The following is a 24,497-nucleotide window of genomic DNA, read 5'->3' on the forward strand; positions in this document are numbered from 1 at the left end:
GTGGACACTCGGGGCTTTTTCATTCTGGGGGCTATTATGAATAATGATTCTTTTAAAAAAATGTTTATTTATTTTGAGGTGGGGGAGGGGCAGAGAGAGAGAGGGAGAAGAGAGAGAATCCTCAGCAGGCTCCATACCCGGCGCGGAGCCCAACATGGGCTCCACAACCACAAGGTGGTGACCCAAGCCAAAATCAAGAGACAGACGCTCAACCGACTGAGCCACCCAGGGGCCCCAGTAATGCTTCTTATGTATATTTGCATACAGGGTGTTTTGTAGCGGCATGTTTTCAATTCTCCTAGGTGATCATCTCCGATGATACCTAGGAGTGGAGTAATGGGCAAATGTGTGTTTAATTTTGAAGGAAACTGCCGGTTTTTTAAAGTAGCTGTACTGTTTGCATTCGTACAAGTACCGTGTGAGGGTCTTAGTTGCTCCATATCATTTCCAGTGCTTGGTGTGATCAGTTTTTCTTTTTTTATTTATTTATTTTTATTATTATTATTTAAAAAAAAATTTTTTTTTTTTAACGTTTATTTATTTTTGGGACAGAGACAGACAGAGCATGATCGGGGGAGGGGCAGAGAGAGAGGGAGACACAGAATCGGAAACAGGCTCCAGGCTCTGAGCCATCAGCGCAGAGCCTGACGCGGGGCTCGAACTCATGGACCGCGAGATCGTGACCTGGCTGAAGTTGGACGCTTAACCGACTGCGCCACCCAGGCGCCCCAGTTTTTCTTTTTTTAAAAAGCTATCCTCACACAGTGATATTGTGGTCTTAATTTGTGTTTTCCATAATGACTAACAATGTCATATACTTGTTGGCCATTCATGTATCTCTTGTGAAAGTCTGTAGAAATCTATTGCCCATTTAAAAAATTGTGTTATTCTCTTTAGTTTTAAGAGTTGTTTATATATCTAGATATACGTCCCTTGTCAGATGCGTGCTTTGCAAATATTCTCTTTCAAACTGCGGCTTGCCTTTTCACAGGTGCGATTTTACATATGTATGGATATCTGTCTCCTCCAGATCAGCCTCCTGAGGGTAGGGACTCAATCTGCATTGTCTGACACCTGGCATAATGCCAGGAACATAGTAATGGTTTGTTGAGTAAATTCAGGGACCACAATCGGAAGTTCCTTTCTATCTCTTTCTTTCCCTTAGACCCTCACGGGAGACCAGGCTTAAGGTTATAAAACATGAAATATCTCATGGGGTGTCACAAGTGAAGGGTCTTCGTGACTCAAATGGTTTCTTCTTCTTCTTCTTCTTCTTCTTCTTCTTCTTCTTCTTCTTCTTCTTCTTCTTCTTATTCTTCTTCAAGTTTATTTATTTATTTAGAGCGAGAGCACAAGGAGGGGAGGGGCAGAGAAGAATCCCAAGCAAGTTCAGTGCTGTCAGCACAGAGCCCTATGCATGGCTCAACCCCCTCCCAACCTGAAGATCATGACCTGAGCCGAAATCAAGCGTCCAATGCTTAACTGAGTGAGTCACCTAGGCGCCCCTTGCCTCAAATGTTTTCTTTTCCTTTTTTTTCAATTAGAATAATAAAGCTATTTTAATTACTATAAATCAGCATTTATGCCTAATATTTTCATTTTTGTCTCAGTGACCTATTCTCTTTTTTTTAATTTATTATTTTTTTAAATTTACATCCAAATTAGTTAGCATATAGGGCAACAATGATTTCAGGAGTAGATTCCTTAATGTCCCTTACCCATTTAGCCAATCCCCCCCTCACAACCCCTCCAGTAACCCTCTGTTTGTTCTCCATATTTAAGAGTCTCTTATGTTTTTCCCCCTCCCTGTTTTTATATTATTTTTGCTTCCCTTCCCTTATGTTCATCTGTTTTGTATCTTAAAGTCCTCATATGAGTGAAGTCATATGATATTTGTCTTTCTCTGACTAATTTCGCTTAGCACAATACCCTCTAGTTCCATCCACATAGTTGCAAATGGCAAGATTTCATTCTTTTTGATTGCCGAGTAATACTCCACTGTGTGTGTGTGTGTGTGTGTGTGTGTGTGTGTGTGTGTGTGTGTACCACATCTTCTTTATCCATTCATCCATCGATGGACATTTGGGTTCTTTCCATACTTTGGCTATTGTTGATATGCTGCTATAAACATTGGGGTGCATGTGTCCCTTCGAAACAGCACACCTGTATCTCTTGGATAAATACCCAGTAGTGCAATGGCTGGGTCATAGGTTTTTAATTTTTTGAGGAGCCTCCATACTGTTTTCCGAAGTGGCTGCACCAGTTTGCATTCCCACCAGCAATGCAAAAGAGATCCTCTGTCTCCGCATCCTCGCCAACATCTGTTGTTGCCTGAGTTGTTAATGGCAACATTATGACAGATGTGAGGTGGTATCTCATTGTGGTTTTGATTTGTATTTCCCTGATGATGAGTGATGGTGAGCATTTTTTCATGTGTCGGTTGGCCATCTGGATGTCTTCTCTGGAGAAGTGTCTATCCATGTCTTTTGCCCATTTCTTCTCTGGATTATTTGTTTTTTGAGTGTTGAGTTTGAGAAGTTCTTTATAGATTTTGGATACTCACCCTTTATCTGATATGTCATTTGCAAATATCTTCTCCCATTCTGTCGGTTGCCTTTTAGTTTTGCGGACTGTTTCCTTCGCCGTGCAGAAGCTTTTTATTTTGATGAGGTCCCAGTAGTTCATTTTTGCTTTTGTTTCCCTTGCCTCTGGAGACATGTTGAGTAAGAAGTTGCTGCGGCCATGGTCCGAAAGGTTTTTGCCTGCTTTCTCCTCAAGGATTTTGATGGATTCCTGTTTTACATTGAGGTCTTTCATCCATGTTGAGTTTATTTTTATGTCTGGTGTAAGAAAGTGGTCCAGGTTCATTTTTCTGCACGTCGCCATCCAGTTTTCCCAGCACCACTTGCGGAAAAGACTGTCTTTATTCCATTGGCTATTCTTTCCTGCTTTTTCAAAGATTAGTTGGCCATGCATTTGTGTGTCCATTTCTGGGTTCTCTATTCTGTGCCATTGATCTGAGTGGCTGTTTTTATGCCAGTACCATAGTGTCTTGATGATTACAGCTTTGTAATACAGCTTGAAGTCCGGGATTGTGATGCCTCCTGCTTTGGTTTTCTTTTTCAAGATTGCTTTGGCTATTCGGGGTCTTTTCTGGTTCCATACAAATTTGAGGATTGTTTGTTCTAGCTCTGTGAAGAATGCTGGTGTTACTTTGATAGGGATTGCATTGAATATGTAGATTGCTTTGGGTAGTATCAACATTTTAACAATATTTTTTCCTCCTATCCAGGAGTTTGGAATATTTTTCCATTTTTTGGTGTCTTCTTCAATGTCTTTCATAAGCTTTCTATAGTTTTCAGTGTATAGATTTTTACCTGCTTGGTTAGGTTTATTCCTAGGTATGCTTTTTGGTGCAATTGTAAATGGGATTGATTCCTTGATTTCTCTTTCTGTTGCTTCATTGTTGGTGTATAGGAATGCAACCGATTTCTGTGCATTAATTTTATATCCTGCAACTTTGCTGAATTGAAGGATCAGGTCTAGCAGTTTTTTGGTGGAATGTTTTGGGTTTTCCATATAGAGTATCATGTCGTCTACAAAGACTGAGGTCCCAGTCTTGGGACCTTGGGATGTCTTTTATTTCTTCATGTTGTCTGATTGCTGAGGCTAAGACTTCCAATACTGTGTTGAATAACAGTGGTGAGAGTGGACATCCCTGTCTTGTTCCTGACATTAGGGGGAAAGCTCTCAGTTTTTCCACATTGAGGATGATATTAGTGTTGTGTCTTTCACATATGGCTTTTAGATCTCAAGGTATGATCCTTCTATCCCTACTTTCTTGAGGGTTTTTTTTTTTTTAATCAAGAAGGGATGCTATATTTTGTCAAATGCTTTCTCTGCATCTATTGAGAGGGTCATGTGGTTCTTGTCCTTTCTTTTATTGATGTGATGCATCACATTGATTGTTTTGCGGATATTGAACCAGCCCTGCATCCCAGGCATAAATCCCACTTGGTCGTGGTGAATAATTTTTTTAAATGCATTGTTGGATCCGGTTGGCTAATATCCTGTTGAGGATTTTTGCTTCCATGTTCATCAGGGAAATTGGTCTATAGTTCTCCTCTGTAGTGGGGTCTCTGTTGGTTTTAGAATCCAGGTAATGTTGGCTTAATGGGAACAGTTTGGAAGTTTTCCTTCCATTTCTGTTTGTTGGAACAGTTTCAAGAGAATAGGTGTTAAACTCTTCTTTAAATGTTTGGTAGAATTCTCCCGGAAAGCCATCTGGTGCTGGACTCTTGTTTTTTGGGAGATTTTTGATTACTAATGTGATTTCTTTACTGTTATGGATCTGTTCAAACTTTCTATTTCTTCCTGTTTCAGTTTTGATAGTTTATATGTTTCTAGGAATTTTTTCAGTTCTTCCAGATTGCCCATTTTACTGGTGTGCTCATAATATTCTTTTATTCTTATTCTTATTTCTGCTGTGTTGGTTGTGATCTCTCCTCTCTCCTTCTTGATTTTATTTATTTGGGTCCTTTCCTTTTTCTTTTTGATCAAAGTGGCTAGTGGTTTATCAATTTTGTTAATTCTTTCAAAGAACCGGCTTCTGGTTTCATTGATCTGTACTGGGATTTTTTGGTTTCTGTAGCATTGATTTCTGCTCTAATCTTTATGATTTCCTGTCTTCTGCTGGTTTTGGTCAAATGGTTTCTGATAAGACCTCTTGGGGACCCCATGCTCTGCCCATGAGACTCTAGAATTTCACAAGAGCTTAGAGGTCAGCTTGGAAGACAGGTCTTGAAGCTACATTTGCATGGAACTATATTAATTTTACATCGAGTGTACATTTGTTACTGTAACTTGGAGACTGAGGCTGGGGGCACCGAAGAACCATGCCAAGCTATCCTTCGGTGCCAGGGCTCTGGTCTTTGAGTCCAGTAGAGCAGCTAGGAGAATCCCAGATGAGACCACCAGAGGGCGCAAGGGCTTCAGTCTTGGTTGAAGGTGAAGAAAACCAGATGAAGACGGGCGCTTAAGGGTCTGGGACGCTTCTTTCAGTGTCTACCAAGGAAGCTCAGGAGTTTACAGACAGCTGGCGTGGGGAATTCAAAAGATAGGGCCGGGGATGGGGCGGGTGGCGGGGTGGGGGGGGGGGTGGGGGGAGTGGAGGGGGCGGTGTTCAACTTTCAACATTCCTTCCACACTTCCTGAGCATGTATGAAGCTCCAACCGGACAAATTGCCGAGGCTGGGAACTGATCGTTGGGATTTCTAGAGATAAGCTACTTCCAGAACATTTTAAGATTCCATGATCTCGTTTCATCTCGTTTGATAAGAAGTGTGCCCGGTGGGAGCTGCAGATAAGGAAGCCGAGATTCCGAGGGTTGGGCGACTTCAGCGGTTCGCTGCGACTCCCTGGGGGAACGGTGCGGCGCGGGTCTGGGGCCGTCCCGGGTTACCCCGGCGACCCGGCGGCAGTCACGTGACGGGGGAGCAGGCGGAGAAGCTGGAGAGGCGAGCACGGTCTACTGCCGGGCTTCTGTAGTCCGGCGGCGGTCACGTGTCCAGGGGTCGCGGGAGGTGGAGTTGGCCTCCCGGCTCCAGCGTCACATGACCGGCTCCGGGACAACATGGCGGCGGCCGTGGTGCAGCGGCGGGGCTGAGCGACAGCGATTGCAGTGGGCTCCTAACAGGGGTGAGGGGTGGCTTCAGCCTGGGCGGGGGGGGGGGGGGGGGGGAGGGGAGAGGGGCGCGGGGAGGGGTCGGGCCCTCCTCAGCCTGCTCCCGTCCCCGACGTCACCCGCGTTCCACTCGTCCTCTCCGCGCGCTGCGTCTGCCGGAACGGGGAGGCATGACAGGCAGGGCCTGGCTTCCATCCCAGCCGCGCTTTGTGCTTTCGGGCAAGCGCCTGTCGGTCTCTGGGCGCCACTCCCTCGCCTGGGTTCCCTCCATCCTCTTTTCTCCAGCCTCCTCCCCTCGCAGGTGGGATCGTCGGTGGGACCGGAGCGCGGGCGGGCGAGGCCCCCCGGGACCATGTCCGGGTCCGACACCGCGCCCTTCCTCAGCCAGGCGGATGACACGGACGACGGGCCGGTGCCCGGCACCCCGGGGTTACCGGGGTCCATGGGGAACTCGAAGTCCGAGGATCCCGAGGTCCCGGACCGAGAGGGGCTGCAGCATATCACCGGCTTGTCTCCGGGCCATTCGGCTCTCATAGTGGCGGTGCTGTGCTACATCAACCTCCTCAACTACATGGACCGCTTCACCGTGGCTGGTACTGACTTCTGGGAGGAAGTCAGACTGGGGGAAGGGAAGGGGGTCCCGAAGGTGGGGCTGCCTCGTCGAGCCCATCTCGAGTCTTCTTTGCAGGCGTCCTTCCAGACATTGAGCAGTTCTTCGACATCGGAGACAGCAGCTCCGGCCTCATCCAGACCGGTGAGTGGAGGCCCTTCCTGGGCACACGGCAGCTTTTCTTCCTTTTCTGCCCCAAATGGGGTTACATGCCGGCATGCCTGGGGCCTTAATAGAGGTAGAGAAGCCAGACTTAGAGGAGGAGATGGTCTTTATTTCTCTGTGGGTTGCCCTGTTCAGTTAGAACACCACATTTTATTTTATTTTTTAATTTTTTTTAACGTTTATTTATTTTTGAGACAGAGAGAGACAGAGCATGAACAGGGGAGGGGCAGAGAGAGAGGGAGACACAGAATCCGAAACAGGCTGCAGGCTCTGAGCGGTCAGCACAGAGCCCGACGTGGGGCTTGAACTCACGGACCACGAGATCATGACCTGAGCCGAAGTCGGACGCTTAACTGACCAAGCCACCCAGGCGCCCCAGAACACCACATTTTAAAAGGCAGTTTAGTGTAATGGTTAAGACAGACCTGGGTTTAAATCTCAGCTTTCCACTTAGTGTGATGGTAGGCAAGGCCCTCAACCTCTCTAAGCCTTACTTTTCCTTGGTGAGAAAGAAAGAATAGCAACCCAGAACACCTCAGAGGGCTAATGTGAGAATCAGATGCGATAATTAACGCTGTAAAGTGCATGGTGCCGTGTCCGGAGGATGGTAGGCACCGAAAGATAGGGATGGAAGGCGGTGTCTGGAATGGGGAGAGTTGAGTTTTACTTGCTCAGAACGTTGTGGGAGAGGCAAAGCCAAGGCCAGATCCTCCTTTCCTTCCTTTTCCCCTTCCTTCGTTCCTCAAACATTTCTGAGCGCTTACTCTGTGCCAGGCCCTGGAGGAAGAGGCTGATAGCATACACAGAACTTGCCCAAGACCTTTTAGACCCATTGTCTCCTAATCCTTCCATCAGTCAAAGAACAGGTGGTGGTATTATTTTATAGAAGAAGCAGGTAGTAGTCGCTATGTTTTTATAGGGAAACTGAGGCTTAGAGAATTCGGCCTTGCCCAGAGTCACACAAATGAGAGGAGAGGAGGAGTTTGAAACAAGACCTCGAAGGGTTCTTTGCTCCACTCCAGGCCAGTAAGGACTGAGAAGTATTTAAGGCAAAGTCCAGAGGAATGAGAACAGGATCATAGGCCAAGGTCTGCAAAGCTTTAAATTGTCGAGTTAGAGAAGAAGCAAGTCTTTGTCCGCTCCATTCGCTTTTTCGTTCAACACATGTTAACGAGCACCTTTTTTATGCAACGCCATGTGTTCCACGGTGGAAACACAGGAGTAGTCATTATAGGCAAGGTCCTTGTCTTCACGGAGCTGACATTCTACTGGGAATGAGCAGGCCACCGTCCTGAAAAGCCTGAGCTGATAACGAGGTCATTTTCTGTAGGATTATTTTGTAAAAGAAAACAGAGTGACTGTGATCAAGAGAGATTGGATATGTGGGGGTTGGGAAGATGTCTGAGCTGGAGCCTAAAGGTTCTGTGAAGCTCAGGCGAGTGGAGAAACGTTCCCAGTAGAGAGGACAGTGGGTGCCAAAGGTCCTAAGACGGTATTGAGCTTGGCAGTTGGGCCATTGGGATGCAGAGAAGGGAAAGTGGATGAGCATGAGGTTGGAGAGGTAGGGAGGGGTTAGATCAGATCGTGGGCCATGGTGTGGAGAGTGGATTTTGCTCTTGGCTGGATGGGAGTCAGCTGGGCCATCCGTTCTACAGTGGAAGGTTTGAAAGATGTCAAAGAGGGGCCTGGACTTCTCTGGCAGGAAGCACTGATAGTTTCAGGGTTGGGAGTTATTCCTGAGCCCCCTTGCTCTCCCTGAGCTGGGGTCGGGGTGGGGAAGGGGTACCGGGGCTGGGCTGTGACTCTCTGCTTCTCCTCAGTGTTCATTTCCAGTTACATGGTGTTGGCACCTGTGTTTGGCTACCTGGGTGACAGGTACAATCGGAAGTATCTCATGTGCGGGGGCATTGCCTTCTGGTCCCTGGTGACACTGGGGTCGTCCTTCATCCCCAGAGAGGTGAGGCCCCATGCTGGCTCCTGTTTCTGCCCCACCCCCACCCCCCACCCATCAGTCTTTGCTGCCATTCTTTGGGGTCGTTGCAGACTGGGCCTGGGGAACTTATGCAGTTTCCTTGGTCCAGGCCGTCTTCTCCTCCCTGCTTGCCTGAGTTAATCTGCCCACCCCATCTACTTCCCCTTTCTTCTAGAACATTCTTCCGTCATCCCCTTTCCCCCTAACCATTGACTGCTTACACTCCACACTTAAACACTCCCGCTTCTATACCATGGGAAAGACCTTACCTGGACTGTCTGTCCTCTGTCTTCCTCTTCTGAGTCAGACTGCCCACAGGGTCCCCTTGACCGAGCTCCATCCTGGGTGAAGGAGCAGACAGGGAGAGGCTCTCACTTTGCTTGCACTTCCTCTCCTCCCACTCACCCCGGAACACTGCCGGCCAACCTGCCCCCACCACTCCATTGCCAAAGTGACAGAAACCTTTTGGTTGCTAAATGTAGCTCCTGCTTCCTAATCCTGCTCTTGCTAGATCTCCTGGGAGCCTCTGGCTCTATTGACTCACTTCCTCCTTCCGGAAACTCTCTCCTAACTTCTGTGATGCCACTCTTGTGGTTTTCTTCCTGCCTCCTTGGCTGTTACTTCTTTGCTCCTTTGAAATCCCTTCTGTCTGTTCTTACTCTCTGCCCCTGGAACTCTGTCCTCAGCCCCGGGTACTGCATACTCTCCTTGGGTGCTCATGCCCTGTCCTTAGCTTCAGGTGTCTTTGATAGACGAATAAACTTCCGCCTCAGATCATTATTCACGATTGGAGTGTCTTGGATGGTAGAAATTAAGATTTGTTCTACACCTGTCGGGGCACGAGATATTGAATAAAACTTGTATCGTCCCGTCCTGGTGATAGTTGTGTGAGCAAGTTATTGTTTTCCCCCTTTTCAGATGAGGAAACTGAGGCTCAGAGAGGTTAAGTTGCTTTCCCAAAGTCACAGCTAGTACGTAGTGGAGCCAGGATTCAAGCTCAGGTCTGTCCAGCTCAGGCCTCGCCCACCATCCCCGCCACCTCTCCCGAGCCAGCTGGTGAAGGCGGGGTGCCACCTCCCCCATGTTTCGTTCCCCAGCAATTCTGGCTCCTCCTCCTGACCCGGGGCCTGGTGGGGGTCGGGGAGGCCAGTTACTCCACTATCGCGCCCACCCTCATCGCCGACCTCTTCGTGGCAGACCAGCGGAGTCGGATGCTTAGTGTGTTCTACTTTGCCATCCCGGTGGGCAGGTGCGTGGGCCTGGGGCCTGGGGGGGAGCACGGGAGGCAGGAGGGCCTGGCGTGGGGGCACGGCTGACCGGCTATCCCCTCTCCTCTCCCATCCCCTTTCCCCAGTGGTCTGGGTTACATTGCAGGCTCCAAAGTGAAAGATATGGCCGGGGACTGGCACTGGGCTCTGCGGGTGAGTTTGGACACAGCCTGGGGGAAGGTCAGTGACATTGTCACTGCTTCTCCCTTTCCTACCTTCAGACATCCCCTCCTCCCCGCCCCGCCTTTTAAGGCAGCGCTCACTCTGCCAAGCCTGTGGGAAGCCATGTGCAGACAGAACTCTTGGTTGTGGGTGGTAGCAGCTCACTGTAAAACTGTAAGCTCCCGGATGAGACTCTATTGGCTCTCATAGTGGAAAGCCCCAGGGTGAGCGTCAGGTAAAGCTGGATCCAGGACTCCCACTCCGTCCTAGGAATTTGATCATCCTTTTTCTCAGTGCTGCTTTTCCTCTGTGTTAATTTCATTCTCAAGCAAGTGAAAGCTCCACGCATTTATCTTCCCATTTAGAAACCTCGCCACCCTGGATCCTTGAGCACTAAGTCCTGGATGGTATCTGATTAGATGAGCACGGGTCACGTGCCTGCCACTGAAACAATCACCGAGGCCAGGGAGGTTCACACCACTCTTGTCGGCCAAGTCTGGGTTATAAGCCCTGCCCTGTTTGAACCACATGGACTGAGAGAAGTTGGGGGGAATAGTTTCCCAAAAGGAAACTGGGGTGCTGTTACCAAAGAGGGAGCAGTTAGGCTTGCAGAAGCAGGGGGCCCCTAGTGGCAGTTGCTCTGCCCTCCAAATGCACGTTCAGCTTCCTTGAGCACGTGGCTTACTGGGTGTTTGAGGTCTTGGGGCCTGAGTTGCCTTCACACACCCTCACTTTCTCCCATCCCAGGGGTGTGGAGGTGTCCCTGCCTGTCTGTGCCTGTCCTGAAGCCCACTCTTTCCCCAGGTAACACCAGGTCTAGGAGTGGTGGCTGTTCTGCTGCTGTTCCTGGTAGTCCGGGAGCCGCCACGGGGAGCTGTGGAACGCCACTCAGACTCACCACCCCTGAACCCCACCTCGTGGTGGGCAGATCTGAGGGCTCTGGCAAGGAAGTGAGTTTAGTTCCATTCTAACCCAACATCTGAGGCCCCCCAGGGAGGCCTCCGTATCTGTTCTGAGATTTACAGGAGCATGGTCTTTGTTTTCTGCCAGCTGGCCCTCCCCCAAAGCCAGGTCACCACTGCCCCCTTGTGGCAGATGCTTGAATTACAGGCCCAGATCCTGGGCGCCAAGACAGCTTCCACACCCGTCTCCTAACCTTACTTTAAAAGTAAGCCGGGGAGAGAGAGTAGAAGTCCCCTACCCTGGCACCTCAGTGGAGTCTGAGTTCCTTCTTCCCACCTGTCTTCAGTCCTAGTTTCATCCTCTCTTCCCTTGGCTTCACTGCTGTGGCCTTCGTCACGGGCTCCCTGGCTCTTTGGGCTCCTGCATTCTTGCTGCGTTCCCGTGTGGTCTTGGGGGAGACCCCACCCTGCCTTCCTGGAGACTCCTGCTCTTCCTCTGACAGGTACCCAGATGGGGGCTAGGCTAGGGGTGGCCTGCAGGTGGCAGGGGATGGAGCGGAGAGAGTCATTGATTCAGGGTCAGGCTGCTTCTTCTCCCAGTCCCAGTTTTCCTGGCGGAGGAAACCGATGGTAGGATAATGCCTTCCTCTCAGAGCTCCGTGAACCATAGAGTACCTGGATAGACCTGGGGTCAGGGCGGCGGGATGGAGCATCTTCTCCAGGCGGTGGGGGCGAGGCGAGGGGGCTTTGCAGGCAGAGGGACTGGCTCCCATGTCCCTCCCCCTGCCCCCAGCCTCATCTTTGGGCTCATCACCTGCCTGACCGGGGTCCTGGGTGTGGGCCTGGGCGTGGAGATCAGCCGCCGCCTCCGCCGTTCCAACCCCCGGGCTGACCCACTGGTCTGTGCTGCTGGACTCTTGGGCTCCGCGCCCTTCCTCTTCCTGTCCCTTGCCTGTGCTCGTGGTAGCATCGTGGCCACCTATGTGAGTAGCCAGCAGGTGTCAAAAGGGGTGTTGTGGGTCTGGGGTGGTGGGACCGTGGGACGGTGCCTCTGCCGGGGCAGGACTGGGGTTCATCAGCATAGTGGTTCAGAGACCACTTGAACCAGAAGGCCTGCTTTTGGACCTCAACGCTGGCTCTTCCCAGCTGTGTGACATTAGGCAAGTGAGTTAACCTCTCTGTGCTCAGTCTTAGCATCTGTAAAATGGGAATAAGAGCTTTGTCTCACAGGGGTGTCACGAGGATTAAGTTGAATGAGTTAATATGCGGGCCTGGTCCAGGGTCATGTGTTTGCTCTTGTTGCGACGAGACCAACCCCCCCCCCCATCTCCCCGCTTCCAATCCCCCCCCCCCCCAGATTTTCATCTTTATTGGAGAGACGCTGCTGTCCATGAACTGGGCCGTCGTGGCTGACATTCTGTTGGTGAGTAGGCAGGCCACTGCAGGATTAGCCCAGAGGCTGTTGGGAGCAAGGAGTGGGGGCGGAGGCCTCACTTGCCTTAATTGTGGCCTTCACCCTTTCTTCAAAACCCAGCCCCAGACTGAATTCAGAGTCAGCCCCAGATGGGCCTGGAGTCTGGGCATTCACCCCACTCACACCTCAGGGCTGGGGTTCACCTTTGACCTCAGCCTAGACTGAGCCTTGGCCCCGTCCTTGCCCTCTGCCTCCCACCCCCCTTCTCCCCAGTATGTGGTGATCCCCACGCGACGGTCCACTGCCGAGGCCTTCCAGATCGTGCTGTCCCACCTTCTGGGCGATGCTGGGAGCCCCTACCTCGTTGGCCTGGTGAGCACCGCCCCTTGGCTGGACCCGGGGTGGGGATCGGGGGACCCTGCGTTCCTGGCACTGGCTGGCAGCTGTTGGCCTCAGCTTGAGCTGACTTACAAGGTCTGACCCAGTTGGATGTTCGTGTGCTCTGCGCCCGGCGCCCCTCACCTCGGAGCCTCAGCCAGGCGGGCAGGACTTCGTTTTGGAAGATTCCGCAGCGAGGCCACAGGGCTTTCCCTGGTTCTCCAGACCACCCTTCTTTGCCAGCTCCCGACTCCTTTGTTCTTCCGCAGTCTGGGGGCTCCCTGTCCGTGACTCGTTCTCCTGGCTCTCCTTTCTCGTCTCCCTGCAGATCTCCGACCGCCTCCGCCGGAGCTGGCCCCCCTCCTTCTTGTCCGAGTTCCGAGCCCTGCAGTTCTCCCTCATGCTCTGCGCCTTCGTCGGGGCTCTGGGCGGGGCAGCCTTCCTGGGCACTGCCATCTTCATTGAGGGTGACCGCCGGCAGGCTCAGCTGCACGTGCAGGGTCAGTGGGGGCCTTCCCTTTGTCCATCCCTGACTCCTTGCCCAACTTCATGATACCCCGTGCTTGTCCGTCCATCCGTCTGCCCGGACCTGTGTCCCTGGCTTCTCTCAGCCCACGGTTCTTCCCCCATCCTGCTTTGGGTCCGGCTGTCCAACGAGCTGAAGCTCCACTGTGCCCGCAGTGCTGGTGGCTCTGCCGCCCCGTGTCCACTTCCCACCGCCCGTCTGTCCCCTCCCTGGCTTTGTGTCTTTCCGTCCATCCAGCCCTGGCTCTGACCCCTCCCTTGGCAGGTCTGCTGCGTGAGGCAGGGCCCACGGATGACCGGATCGTGGTACCCCGGCGAGGCCGCTCCACCCGCGTCCCCGTGTCCAGCGTGCTCATCTGAGGGGCCGTCGCTCGCCAGAGCGCATCCCTATCCCAGCTGGCCCTGGGCCCGCCCCAGAAGGTGCCCGGGCCCGAACCCTTGGACTGGCCCAGCTTCTAGGAACGGCCTCGGGCCGCGTTCCAGCTCCCATACACTACACAGGCAGCGGTCGGTCGGGGCAGGGGGGCGGTGGGTCCGGGAGGGGCCTTCCTCTCTCCTGGAGCAGCCCCAGGGGCTTGGTGCTATTTGTAACTGAATAAAATTTGTAGTCAGACCCCAAGTGCCTGCTCGAGTCTCTCTGGGCGGTAGTATCTCTGGCTGGCAGACCCCAGGACTCCCCGGGGCTAGAGGGTCACTCCTGTGGGGACCTTAGGCAAATCCCTGCTCTCCGGGGCCTGGCGAACAGCAGTGTGGGGTGAGCGAGCTCAGTATGACCGTGAGTCAGAACCGTGGTTCCCCTGAGCCCGCCCCTCTTGGCAGGCCGGCCAGGGTGAGGTGGGGTGGGCACTGCCCTGTGCCCCTCAGCTCCCAGGGGCAGGGCCTCCCTCCTGGCTGCCTCCTTGAGCCACGGCTGTGGAGGCCGTGGCTGTGGGCTGGCCTGTCCGCGTCTTGCCCTTCTGCCCCTGGTAGGGCTCGCTCTGCGTCCTGGGGGCCAGCAGACCCCTCTCGAGGGCCTGTGGGTGGCCCCGCGGGCCTCCGCCTCCCCCTCCCCACTGGCTGGGTGGGGGTGGGAAGGGGGCGGGTGCAGCTGGCTGAGCCCGATGATTTCCTGCCCTCGCCCGGGCTCACCACAGCTTCCTGCCACAGGCGGGCAGGCGCTGAGGAGAAGCAGGCGCCTAGCCGAGCGGCAGGTAGGGCTGGGGCGCGCAGGGGCCGCGCCGCCGGGTGACGGGTGCCCCCGACTCCAGCCCGGACCCTGGCCGGACTGCGCAGGGAGCAGGGGTCTTGCACGGTCGGCGCTGACCCGCCCCCCGCTACTCAGCCCAGAAAGGGGAAGGGGCCAGTGAGTCCCCAAGGAGGGCGCGCTTGCCCCCCACCCCCACCCCCCGGTCGGGCTTCCAGGCTGTGCCCACCCGGCTCCCGCACCCCTGCTGGCCTGGCCCTCACCCCACCGCGGCTCGGCCCTTGAGGGGGTGAGCGGCGGGCAGCCGGGCCTGGTGCAAGCTCTCTCCCGCAGATGGAGGCGGTCGTCCTGATCCCCTACGTGCTGGGCCTCCTGCTGCTGCCGCTGCTGGCTGTGGTGCTGTGTGTGCGGTGCCGAGAGCTGCCAGGTGAGTGGGGGCTCGGCCCTCCTCTACCTCTCACTCCATCCCGACTGTCCCGAACTCTGCTTGCACGCGAGACCTGAGCCCCGTACTCCCAGCCTCTCCCCTCTTCACCCCGCTTCCTGCCTTACTGGCTTCTCTTCCCCAGGCTCCTATGACAATACGGCCTCTGACAGGTGAGTTGCCCGTCGACCCTAGGTGGCTCCCTCAGTGCCCTGTGTGGCCCCGGGGAGGGGAGGGGACTGGGATGGGAGCTGGGGTCTCTCCTGCCCCTTACCTATCTGTGTCTCTCCTGCCAGCTTGGCCCCAAGTAGCATCGTGATCAAACGCCCTCGTGAGTACATGGAGGGTCCTCTCCCTCGGGTGTAGGGGAGTGGGTCCCCTGGCATGTGAGAGAAAGCGTGCCTCTGTTCAGGTTCCCCCCCCACGGTGGCTGCCCACATGGCTTTGATCTGAGCTGGGGATAGGAAGGGAGATGGGTGTCCTCAGGCCGGTGCAGGGCCCAGGGGGTTCACAGAATTCGCCTGCCCTTTGAGGCCTCGATGAGTGTGGGGGCAAAATGTCTGGAGTCGTTCCTTGAGCTTGGTCTCGTGTCCTCAGCCACACTCGCCACCTGGACACCAGCCACCTCCTATCCTCCTGTTACCTCCTACCCACCCTTGAGCCAGCCGGACCTGCTTCCCATCCCGTGAGTAGCATCCTCCCCTCCAAATCCCCCTTTATACCCCCTCGCCTCTGAGGATTGGGGATCTCTTGCCCTGTTGCAACCCCTCTTGGTCCAGTGCCCCATCTCAGCATGACTTCTGACCTTTGACTCCCAGGAGGTCCCCACAGCCCCCTGGGGGCTCCCACCGCATGCCATCTTCCCGGCAGGACTCAGATGGTGGTAAGTGTGGAGCAGGGCTCAGGGGGCTGGGGCTGGGCAGAGGATAGACCCCGTGTGAGCTGACTCAGCCTCCCTCTTGCTCTCTCTCTCAAGCCAACAGTGTGGCGAGCTACGAGAACGAGGGTGCGTCTGGGGCCCCAGGTGCCCTGGTTGCAGGGAGGCTGGGGCCTGGGCTGGGCCCTGCTGATCGCTGTGTCGTTACCTCAGAGCCCGCCTGTGAGGACGACGATGAAGACGAGGAGGAGGATTATCCCAACGAGGGCTACTTGTGAGTGGCCAGGTGGGGGGGTGGGAGCTCCAGCTGGGGGTCCTTACTCACCTGCCCCTTGACTTGTCCTCAGGGAGGTGCTTCCTGACAGCATGCCAACGACAGGCACTGCTGTCCCACCGGCTCCCGCACCCAGCAACCCTGGCCTCCGAGACAGCGCCTTCTCCAGTGAGTTGGCCATTTCTGACACTCTGTGTTGCGGCCTGTCTGCTCTTCCCTCTCCTGTTATTTCTTTGATGCTTGCTGCCCCTCCGCATTCTCTCTCCTCTCTTTCTAGAACACCTGTCCCTCAGGGCGGACTTCCACTCTGATCTGCTGGTTTCCTTACTTTTTCTATCCTCTTTTCTGTTTCTTTGTCTTTCCCTTTTATTGTCTGTGAGATTTCTCCAACTTCACTATTCTTTGAGACTCTGTTCTTTTGTCTCTTATCTGAAAGCTCTTTTCTTGGTCTCTGGTGTTCCTTTTTCATAGCCTTCTGTTCTTGTTTCACAGAGACAATACCATCTTGTACATTTCTAAAGATATTGATTATAGATTGTCTTCTTTGAGGGTTTTTTGGAAGTTTTCTTCTGCTTCCGGCATCATTTTGGTTTCCTTTGAGCTGCTTTTCTCCCTTCGTGTTCGTCTCACGTTGCCTGTTAGAGGCTTCCTTCCATGTTTGGTGACCTTCCATTTTCTGTCGCTCTCCTCACTTTCCGTACCTGTTCTGGGCCATTCCTTCTACACCCTGACTTCGTGAGCGAGCTCGATTCCCAACTCCCCACCTCCCCTGAGCTCATTTATTCATCCATCCCTCACTTACTCGCCGTGTTTACTGGGTGCCTCTGATAAAACAGCTCACGAGGTAGTGTCATGATAAAGGAGCTCAGCTTGTCAGGGACCTACTACGTGCCTTTCTGAGAGCATTTCGTGTATTAACTCATTAAACCTCAGGATCCCCAGGTGCTCTTGAGCCCATCTCTTCCCTTCCTGCACCTCGGTTGTCCTGACTGTACGACAGGAGGGACCATATATCTCATAGACACTTGGCGGCCCCGTTCAGATATTCTCAGCTTTAGTTCTCACGGCGCTCCTGGGAGGTGGGTGCCACCCCTCACCCTATTCTACAGATGAGAACACCGAGGCCCAGAGAGGCTAGGTAGCTTGTGTGAGGTTACACGACTGTCAGTGTGGGAGCTGGGTTTGCACCTGGGCTCTCTGGCTCCAAAGCCTGCCTCGTCCACGGCCTCGTGGAGAAACAAGTCAGCGTGGAGGGACAAGATAGGTGGGAGGCACCCGGGTGGCTCAGTCACTTAGGTGTCCGACTCTTGATCCCGTCTGAGGTCTTGATCTCGGGGTCGTGAGTTCAGGTCCCACGTTGGGCTCCGTGCTTGGTGGGGAGCCTACTTTAAGTAAATAAAAAAGGGCAAGATGGCGCCGATGGCTCCAGGTGCTGGAAGACCCCAGGATGGGAGCGGGGGTCAGGGCAGGCCTGGCCGACGGGGCCAGTGGGGCGACAGCACCTCAGACTCGGCATCCCACAAGCGTTGTCTCATACGTGCCACCCAGCGCCATGGCTCCGAGCTGCTCTCTGCCCCTGCCCCCAGCCTGGCCGACATGCTGTCTGTTCTCCCCCACACTTCCACTCCCTCTCATCCGCTCTGGGCACGTTGCCCTACTTCTCTCCATCACCAGGGCCTCTGTGGGACCCTCTGGGGCTGGCTGCGGGGTGGCCTCTGGGGTCTGTGCTCGGGGCTCTGGGTGACAGTGCCGGGGGCCCTGCTTCTCCTGCAGTGGAGTCGGGGGAGGATTACGTGAACGTCCCCGAGAGCGAGGAGAGTGCAGACGTGTCTCTGGGTGAGTGGCCGGTGCCCCCTAGGGTCCCCCTTCCCTCCCCCACCCTCACCTGCTGTGGCCCTCTTTCTGAGTGTCCTCTTCTCTCACCCTCCACGTGGCCGTCCCCCCTTCTGATCTGTCCCCGCAGATGGGAGCCGGGAGTACGTGAATGTGTCCCAGGAGCTGCCACCCGTGGCTAGGACCGAGCCTGGTGTGTGCTGGGATGGGGGGGTGGCAGGAGCTTGGGGTGACGTGAAAGGTAATGTGCCCGGGGCAGGAGGGACGGTCTGTGAGCTTAAGACTGATCTCTTTCCCCTTCCAGCCATCCTGAGCTCCCAGAACGACGACGAGGAAGAGGGAGCTCCAGATTATGAGAATCTGCAGGGGCTTAACTGAGGGTCCGGTGAGAGGCCCTGCCCACCCTTCCGCGGCCCCTCAGCCCTATCCTCCGACTCCTTCGGGGACCCCTCGGACCCCCACTGACCTCCTGACATTGCAACCCCTCCCTCTCCCTGTTGTTTCAGCGCGAGGCCATGCCTGTCCTCAAACCAGCCTTGCTCGGGAGTGCCGAGCTGGGCAGCTGGCAGTGGCTCTGGGGGACCCTCCTAGGCACCCCACCCTGACTGCAGCCTGAGAACAGCCTGAGAATCTCCCCCCTAACTTATTGTCACTTTGGGGTCCAGCCTGTGTGCCCCCAACACTCTGCACCTTCTGACGCAGCCTGAGAATGAGCTACCCTGGCCCCAGCCCTATTCGGCAGTAGAATAAAGGCTGGTGTGGTCTGTAGCGCTCTTGCCTTTGGGGGGCCCGTGGGGGGGAGTCCGAGTGAGGGTGGGCTTGCCTGGGCGCCCGTGTGGGAGCTGTGTGCACGCACGTGTGTGTGTGTGTGTGTGTGTGTGTGTGTCTGGGGGTCTCCATCCTCCCTGGGCCGCCATGCTCCTGAGGGTCCTCATCAGCCGTTGGGAGTGACCAAATGGTGCCTGGGGCACGGCGCTTCGGCGTGAGGCAAGTCCGACCCAGACTGGGCCTTCTGGGATTCGAGGCTTCGATGTATCTCCCCCAACGCGATAGTCCACTGGACCCACGGCAGACGATGGCTGGGATGATGGGAGGGCAGGGCATGGGAACCTTGGGTGCAGAGTGACCTTCGAGAGCAAGACTGCTTCCTGCCGGCCCTCATTTTCTCCATCTTTAGAGCAAGGGGGTGGACTTGACCCCAAGCAACCGAAAGGTAATGTGCGATGCAGCCTTTTCGGACTCGGGTGTGCAGATGACTCACCGGGGGGGTCTTGCTAAAATGCAGATTCCGAATGAGTAGGTCTGGGTTGGGGCCCGAGAGTCTGCATTTCAGAGAAACTACCAGATGCTTCTGATAGCGCTCTTCCGAGAACCAGACTTCGAGCACCTTCTGGTGGACGCCCTGGTCATTGTGATTGGCTCTGGTCTGGGCACGTGACGTAATCTGGGCCACCGAGGACCAACCCTGGGACTTGGGCCAGAAATGACCGGAAGGAGAAGCTCTTTTTGCTCCATGGCAGTTGGTAAACTGGAAGAATATATTCCTGGCGCTACTTGGCGAGCCTGCCCAAGAACGAAGTCCACGTGGAGGAGAGAATGGCCTCGAGGTGGACAGGGTGTCGGAATCTCTGGGTCCAGTCACATCTGAAGCGAGACACCCCCCTCAGACTTCCCAGTTACATGGGCCAATAAATTACCCGTTGTCTTCACCCGGCTTGACTTGGGATTTCTGTTGCACACGCCAAAGTAGCCTTGAGTGATGCACACAGTTGTTGGCGTCCTTTGTTGGCTCCAAAGGCAATAGTGACAGCTTCCCTTCAAGCATGCGCCATGTTTCCATGCTTCCCTCATTCGATCGCTGCCGTTCCCCTGTGGTCAGTTCCTGTGGGTATCCCCATTCGCAGGTGAGGAAGCAGGCCCAGAGAGGAGAAGCGATTTGCCCAAAGGCACACAGCCAAAGTGACAAGTCTGGGATTCGATCTGGGGCTGTTGGCCTCTGGAGTCACTGCTGCCAATGTCCTTGCTCTGGGTGTTGTGCAAAGTGTCGGCTGCTCTACCAGGGAAGCTTGTGAGAGGTCCGATTGGAGAAATGGGGGAGGGAGGCTTAGAGAGAGCGTTGGACAGGCTGGATGTCAACAGGGAGAGTTTATCTGGAGGAAATAGACGAGAAGAGGCACCTTTTGTGCCTGGGCCAAGGAATAGAAAGTTTATCACAAAGGTATGCTGGTGCAAGCACCCTGGAGAACGATCTAGCAACATCAGTAAGGCTGAAGATGGTGTTTCCTTTTATCTAGCAAACTCTTGGGTATAAACCCAGAGCAGCTGGCACACGGGCTCAGGGGGTGGGCACCTGGGGCTCGGGGCAGCCTTGCAATGGCCAACAGCTGGCAACGGTAGGGGCCGTGACCAAGAGAATGGACAGGGCTTGTAGCCCAGTCACAGCACGGACGCTTCCCAGCAGGTGAAAATGAGTGCATCGGGGCAACACCAGTCAGCACAGATAAATATCACCAAGAGAATATGGAGTGAGAACCAGAAAACAAGTTCTTTTATTTGTATATAGAAAGTTGGAAACATGAAAACCGAAATATATGGTTCAGGGATACACAGCGTGTGCAAATATGGGCAAAGCAACGAGGAACACCAAGTTCAGGAGAGAGGCAACCGTGCGGCCGAGCGCGGGGAAGGGTCGGGGAGGCATTCGGGAAGGCCTCCGTGATAAGTGTAATGTCTTATTCTTAAGCGGAGTTGGGTACACAAGTGTTTGGGACAGGATTCTCTTAAGTGTTTGCATATCTAAACGATTTCGTAATAAGAGAGACCGAGGCCCAAGGAGGGAATAAGTGGAGGCGGGAGGACAGGGCAGCTTTAAGAGACAGTAAACGGGCTAAGAATTGCTGGTCGGTCTATGCCAAGGCGGGTGAGTTCCAGGCCTTAGCAGCAGCATGTGCAAAGGCCCTGAGGTGGGGGGCGGTGGGGAGGCTGTTGCATGAGAAGTGGTGGTGGGCTAGCCGAAGAAGTGGCAGGGGCAATGGAGAGGGGTGGTGGCATGAGACGTTTGGGAGGCCGGAGCAAGGGGCGTGGTGACAGGTTGTGCTGGGAGGCATGGGGACGTCCAAGGTGACTCCAGTCCTTGCCTTGGTGGATTGGGGGTAGGGGCATTCCCTGAAGCACTAACTAAGCAGCTTCCCATTTTTGCCTCTTGGACCAGCGAGATTACATGGCTTTGCTTCCACCGGTCGACGAGCCAGCCAGGACAGAGTCAATGCAATGAGATCTATGGGGCTGGGGCTGGGGTATCTTTGCCCACTGGGGTGGCCAGTAGAAAGAATCCCTGCGGATGGAAGCTGGGAGCAGAAATAATTTTTTTTTTTTTTCTCGTACAAGGCATTGACGGTGACTGCCACGGGACCTTGGGCTCTTCGTGGTGTTCGGTGTTGTTTTCCCCAAAATGCACCATGTGGCCCATGAGTCCTGGGAGCAGCTTCTCAGGAAAGAATTCTGTGGTCGGGAGAGCCTGGGAAAAGTTGTCTCACGCTCCGTTGCAGAGACAAAATGCGCGTTAATAAGTTCATGGCTCAGGAGACATCCTGTGATAAGTATCTTTGTTTCTCTTTACCAAACCTGGTGTTTCCTGAACTTATTTGACTTCAGGGAGAAAAAAAAGTTATTATTAGCAATTCGCAGACCACCTTTTAACATCTATAGAGGACATCTTTTGTTTTCACCTTCCCCGCATGCTGCTCTTCCAAAGCCACCACCAGATTTGTATTGGAAAGGTTTACAGGACTCAGGTGGGGGCCAAGCTTGGATGTGACTGTGACCCAGGATGGGCCAATCATTATAGCCCACCTCCTGGCCTCAGTAATTGGTTGATACTGGAACACGTGACCCAATTCAGGCCAATGAGACACCTTCCTGAGACTTTTGGTTGGAACTCCTGGCAAAGAGAAGCTGTTTATCCATTGAGGGGGCCGCTGGGGGGATGCAGGCTTGCAACGATTGCAGGCTTCTGCTTGGAGAGAGCATGCCGGTGAATGAAGACACCACAGAGGAAAGCAGTGTGGACCAAATAGAAATAGAAATAGAAAAGTTGAGTTCTTGGGGCGCCTGGGTGGCTCGATGGGTTAAGCATCTGACTTCAGCTCAGGTCATGATCTTACTGCTCGTGAGTTTGAGCCCTGCATTGGGCTCTGTGCTGACAGCTCGGAGCCTGGAGCCTCCTTCGGATTCGTGTCTCCCTCTCTCTCTCTGCCCCTCCCCCAACTTGCACTCTGTCTCTCTCTCTCTCTCTCTCTCTCAAATAAATATGCATTAAAAAAAATTAAAAAATAAAAAGAAAGTTGGGTTCTGATAGCCCACCTAGGCACCCGGATCAGTGGTCCTGAAGCCATTGATTGCTTCTTTTTAAAAACAATTTTTTAATGTTTATTTATTTTTGAGAGACAGAGCACAAGCAGGGGAGGGGCTGAGAGGAGAGACACACAGAATCGGAAGCAGGCTCCAGGCTCTGAGCTGTCAGCACAGTGACGACACGGGGCTCGAACTCCTGAACTGCGAGATTGTGACCTGAGCCAAAGTCGGATGTTTAACCGACTGAGCCACCCAGGTGCCCCATGGATCTCACTTTTCAAAGCCTTCTTATTCCGGGGTCCGTAGCCCCAAAAGGTATCCCCGGAAGAAAAGGGAGGGGATCCCGGTCCCTCGTTGCTGAGAAACTCGGAAACAGGTGTGGCTGGGGTCAGAGGCCTAAATATTATCGCCAACTTCTTTCTCCTCAGCTCTCCTTTCTGTGTGGCCCGTAGCTTTCGTCTCCTTGTGTGGTCATGTGACAGGTCTAGCGGCTCGGGACACAGACACCGTGTGTTTCCACACATGCCTGGGGGGGACCAGAGGTCCGAGCATCTCCAGCAAAAGCCCTACACTCCCTCTAACTGCCCTGGCTTGGGACACATGACTTCCGGAGCCAGTCACTGGCCAGGAAGGTATCCCGTGCCGACCGACTTAGGCCTGTGGTGTATACTCCACCCGCAATTCTGAGGTTCGGGAAAAGAGAAGGCACCCAAGATTAGGGGCTATTGCTGGTAGAAGGGGGGACGGCTGTTGAGATGCATTTGTTCCACATTTATTGTGTGTGTGCCACACTCATTCTTTCAGTGAGTTTCACAACACGCCTGTCTAAGATATGAGGGGCCCCTCTTGTGGAAGAGGAAAAATGTGGGGGTGTCTGGGTGGCCCAGTCAGTTAAGCGTCCGACTTGGGCTCAGGCCATGATCTCAGAGCTTGTGAGTTTGAGCCCCGCGTCGGGCCCTGTGCTGACAGCTCGGAGCCTGGAGCCTGCTTCCGATTCTGTGTCTCCCTCTCTCTCTGCCCCTCCCCCCCCCCTCTCTCTCTCTCTCTCTCTCTCTTAAAAATAAACATTAAAAAAATGAAAAAAGAAAAAGAAAAGGAAAAAGGTTCAGAGAGGTTAAGGATGTGCTTAAGGTCACACAGCAAATTCCAAAGTTATTTATGGAAGCGCAACCTGCTCTGGGTGGGGGAAGGGAGGCGACGAACTGGTTAAAAGTTAGCACAAGAGGAGAAAACACAGAGGCAAACCAAAAGAGCCATTCCACAGAGAGTGGAATTAGGCTCTGCACAGGGACTTTTGCTCAAACTCGAGGGACTAAGGCTCTCTCTCTCTTCCGGGACTAGTCAACAGAGGACAGAGGAGCCTGGAGTGACCAGAGGCCACCAGGGGAAGGGCACCCACGAGAGAGAAGGCAGCACGGAGGTGAGTGGTGCCAGGTCGAGGAGAAAGCTTCTTGGGAATGTGGGTTGAGGTCCTGGAGCCGTCTGGGCCTGGAACTGGATCCACCCATGAAGTGTTCAGTTACTGGAGTTACTAACACCCTCCCTCACTTGGCTCAGCTCCAGCTGGACTTCTGTCGTTTGCAAATGAAAGGGCCCTGACTCATCGAGACAGGATGCTGTGGCGCTTCGACCTTCAACAGGCCCACCGTCAGCCACTTACGTGTGTCGTGCCCTGCCATGCACTCCACGTACGTTTGGTCCTTACTGTGACCCCGAGTAAGTTCTTAATGCCACCTTTGTACAAACGGGGAAACTGAGGCTCGGAGAGGGCACCGTGGCCAGACCCAGCAGGGCGCTGGCGCTCCCTCCCTGAGTGCCCAGGCAACCCCTGTTCCCGAGTGCCTCCTCTGTGCCCACCAGGTCCCTCCTCGGGCCTCTGTCCACCTCTGGCCCCGAGCGGGGTGGGCCACTCAGAACCCCCCTGCTGCTGCCCCCACCCCCGGCTGGGCATCTCCTGGGGCGGTGGGGACTCCAGGGCTGGGCCTGAGCACAGTCCTTCTTCTCAAGGACACAGGGCTTCATAAGCCCAGCGGGTGGACGCTTGGGGCATCTGTGGCGTCGTGGGGGCTCTGAGAAAGATGGGGAAGGGGAGGCCTCTGGTCTCCTTCCCCCAGGGCCCCTCTTGCCTGGGTCCGGCGGGGGGGGCCCCCCCTTCCCCTCCCCCCTGCACCTGCGCGGGCGGGCCCCTGAGCTTTCCTCACCTTCTCCCATCTGGCTCCCACACTCGCCAATTTCTTTCTGTTTCCGGATGCTCCCCAACACCCCGTGCCTCACACCCCAACCCTGATCGCTTCCCTCTCCCGCTTGCCGCTTTCAGTTTTGCCTCAGCTCTGGGGCTCCTCTCTTGCCTCCTTTGGCTCTGTGTCTTTGGGGCACCCCTCCCCTTTCTCTCTCTCTCCACCTCTGTCTGCCTCAATCTGTTTCTCCTCTGTCTTGGAATCTCTATCTCTTATCCGTCTCTCTGTCTCTGTGCG

General features: G+C 54.2%; 2 protein-coding genes across 9 annotated transcripts; both read left to right on the forward strand.

The window, feature by feature from the left end:
- The first annotated feature begins 5,490 nt into the window (after nucleotides 1-5,490).
- On the forward strand, nucleotides 5,491-13,692 carry SPNS1 (SPNS lysolipid transporter 1, lysophospholipid). 6 transcript variants are annotated; one of them, XM_086692570.1, is made up of 13 exons: nucleotides 5,514-5,697; nucleotides 5,985-6,276; nucleotides 6,372-6,437; nucleotides 8,279-8,415; nucleotides 9,528-9,679; nucleotides 9,785-9,851; nucleotides 10,665-10,810; nucleotides 11,110-11,265; nucleotides 11,556-11,745; nucleotides 12,120-12,185; nucleotides 12,450-12,548; nucleotides 12,883-13,054; nucleotides 13,345-13,692. In XM_086692570.1, exons 2-13 carry the CDS (start codon nucleotides 6,036-6,038, stop codon nucleotides 13,437-13,439), a joined length of 1,587 nt encoding a protein of 528 aa, XP_086548696.1. In that variant the 5' UTR covers nucleotides 5,514-5,697; nucleotides 5,985-6,035; the 3' UTR covers nucleotides 13,440-13,692. The 6 variants fall into 6 exon arrangements, with proteins under 6 accessions (XP_086548700.1, XP_086548696.1, XP_086548699.1 ...); XM_086692573.1 differs by having other exon boundaries at nucleotides 5,526-5,697; nucleotides 6,072-6,276; XM_086692572.1 differs by having other exon boundaries at nucleotides 5,599-5,697; nucleotides 6,068-6,276.
- A 468-nt stretch (nucleotides 13,693-14,160) lies between these two features.
- LAT (linker for activation of T cells) lies at nucleotides 14,161-18,438 on the forward strand. 3 transcript variants are annotated; one of them, XM_025920679.2, is made up of 13 exons: nucleotides 14,162-14,269; nucleotides 14,596-14,689; nucleotides 14,832-14,859; nucleotides 14,983-15,017; nucleotides 15,284-15,371; nucleotides 15,505-15,569; nucleotides 15,663-15,692; nucleotides 15,777-15,837; nucleotides 15,911-16,005; nucleotides 17,611-17,673; nucleotides 17,801-17,863; nucleotides 17,975-18,055; nucleotides 18,177-18,438. In XM_025920679.2, the coding sequence occupies exons 1-12, from the start codon at nucleotides 14,180-14,182 to the stop codon at nucleotides 18,046-18,048; spliced, it is 786 nt and encodes a 261-aa protein (XP_025776464.2). In that variant the 5' UTR covers nucleotides 14,162-14,179; the 3' UTR covers nucleotides 18,049-18,055; nucleotides 18,177-18,438. The 3 variants fall into 3 exon arrangements, with proteins under 3 accessions (XP_025776447.2, XP_025776464.2, XP_025776472.2); XM_025920662.2 differs by having other exon boundaries at nucleotides 14,161-14,269; nucleotides 15,663-15,837; XM_025920687.2 differs by lacking the exon at nucleotides 14,162-14,269 and adding an exon at nucleotides 14,286-14,421 and having other exon boundaries at nucleotides 15,663-15,837.
- Nucleotides 18,439-24,497: the final 6,059 nt, after the last annotated feature.

The sequence above is a fragment of the Puma concolor genome, chromosome E3 (genome assembly GCF_028749965.1).
Source record: "Puma concolor isolate L17-30 chromosome E3, mPumCon1.1.hap2, whole genome shotgun sequence".
In the NCBI taxonomy this organism is placed as follows: Eukaryota; Metazoa; Chordata; class Mammalia; order Carnivora; family Felidae; genus Puma; species Puma concolor.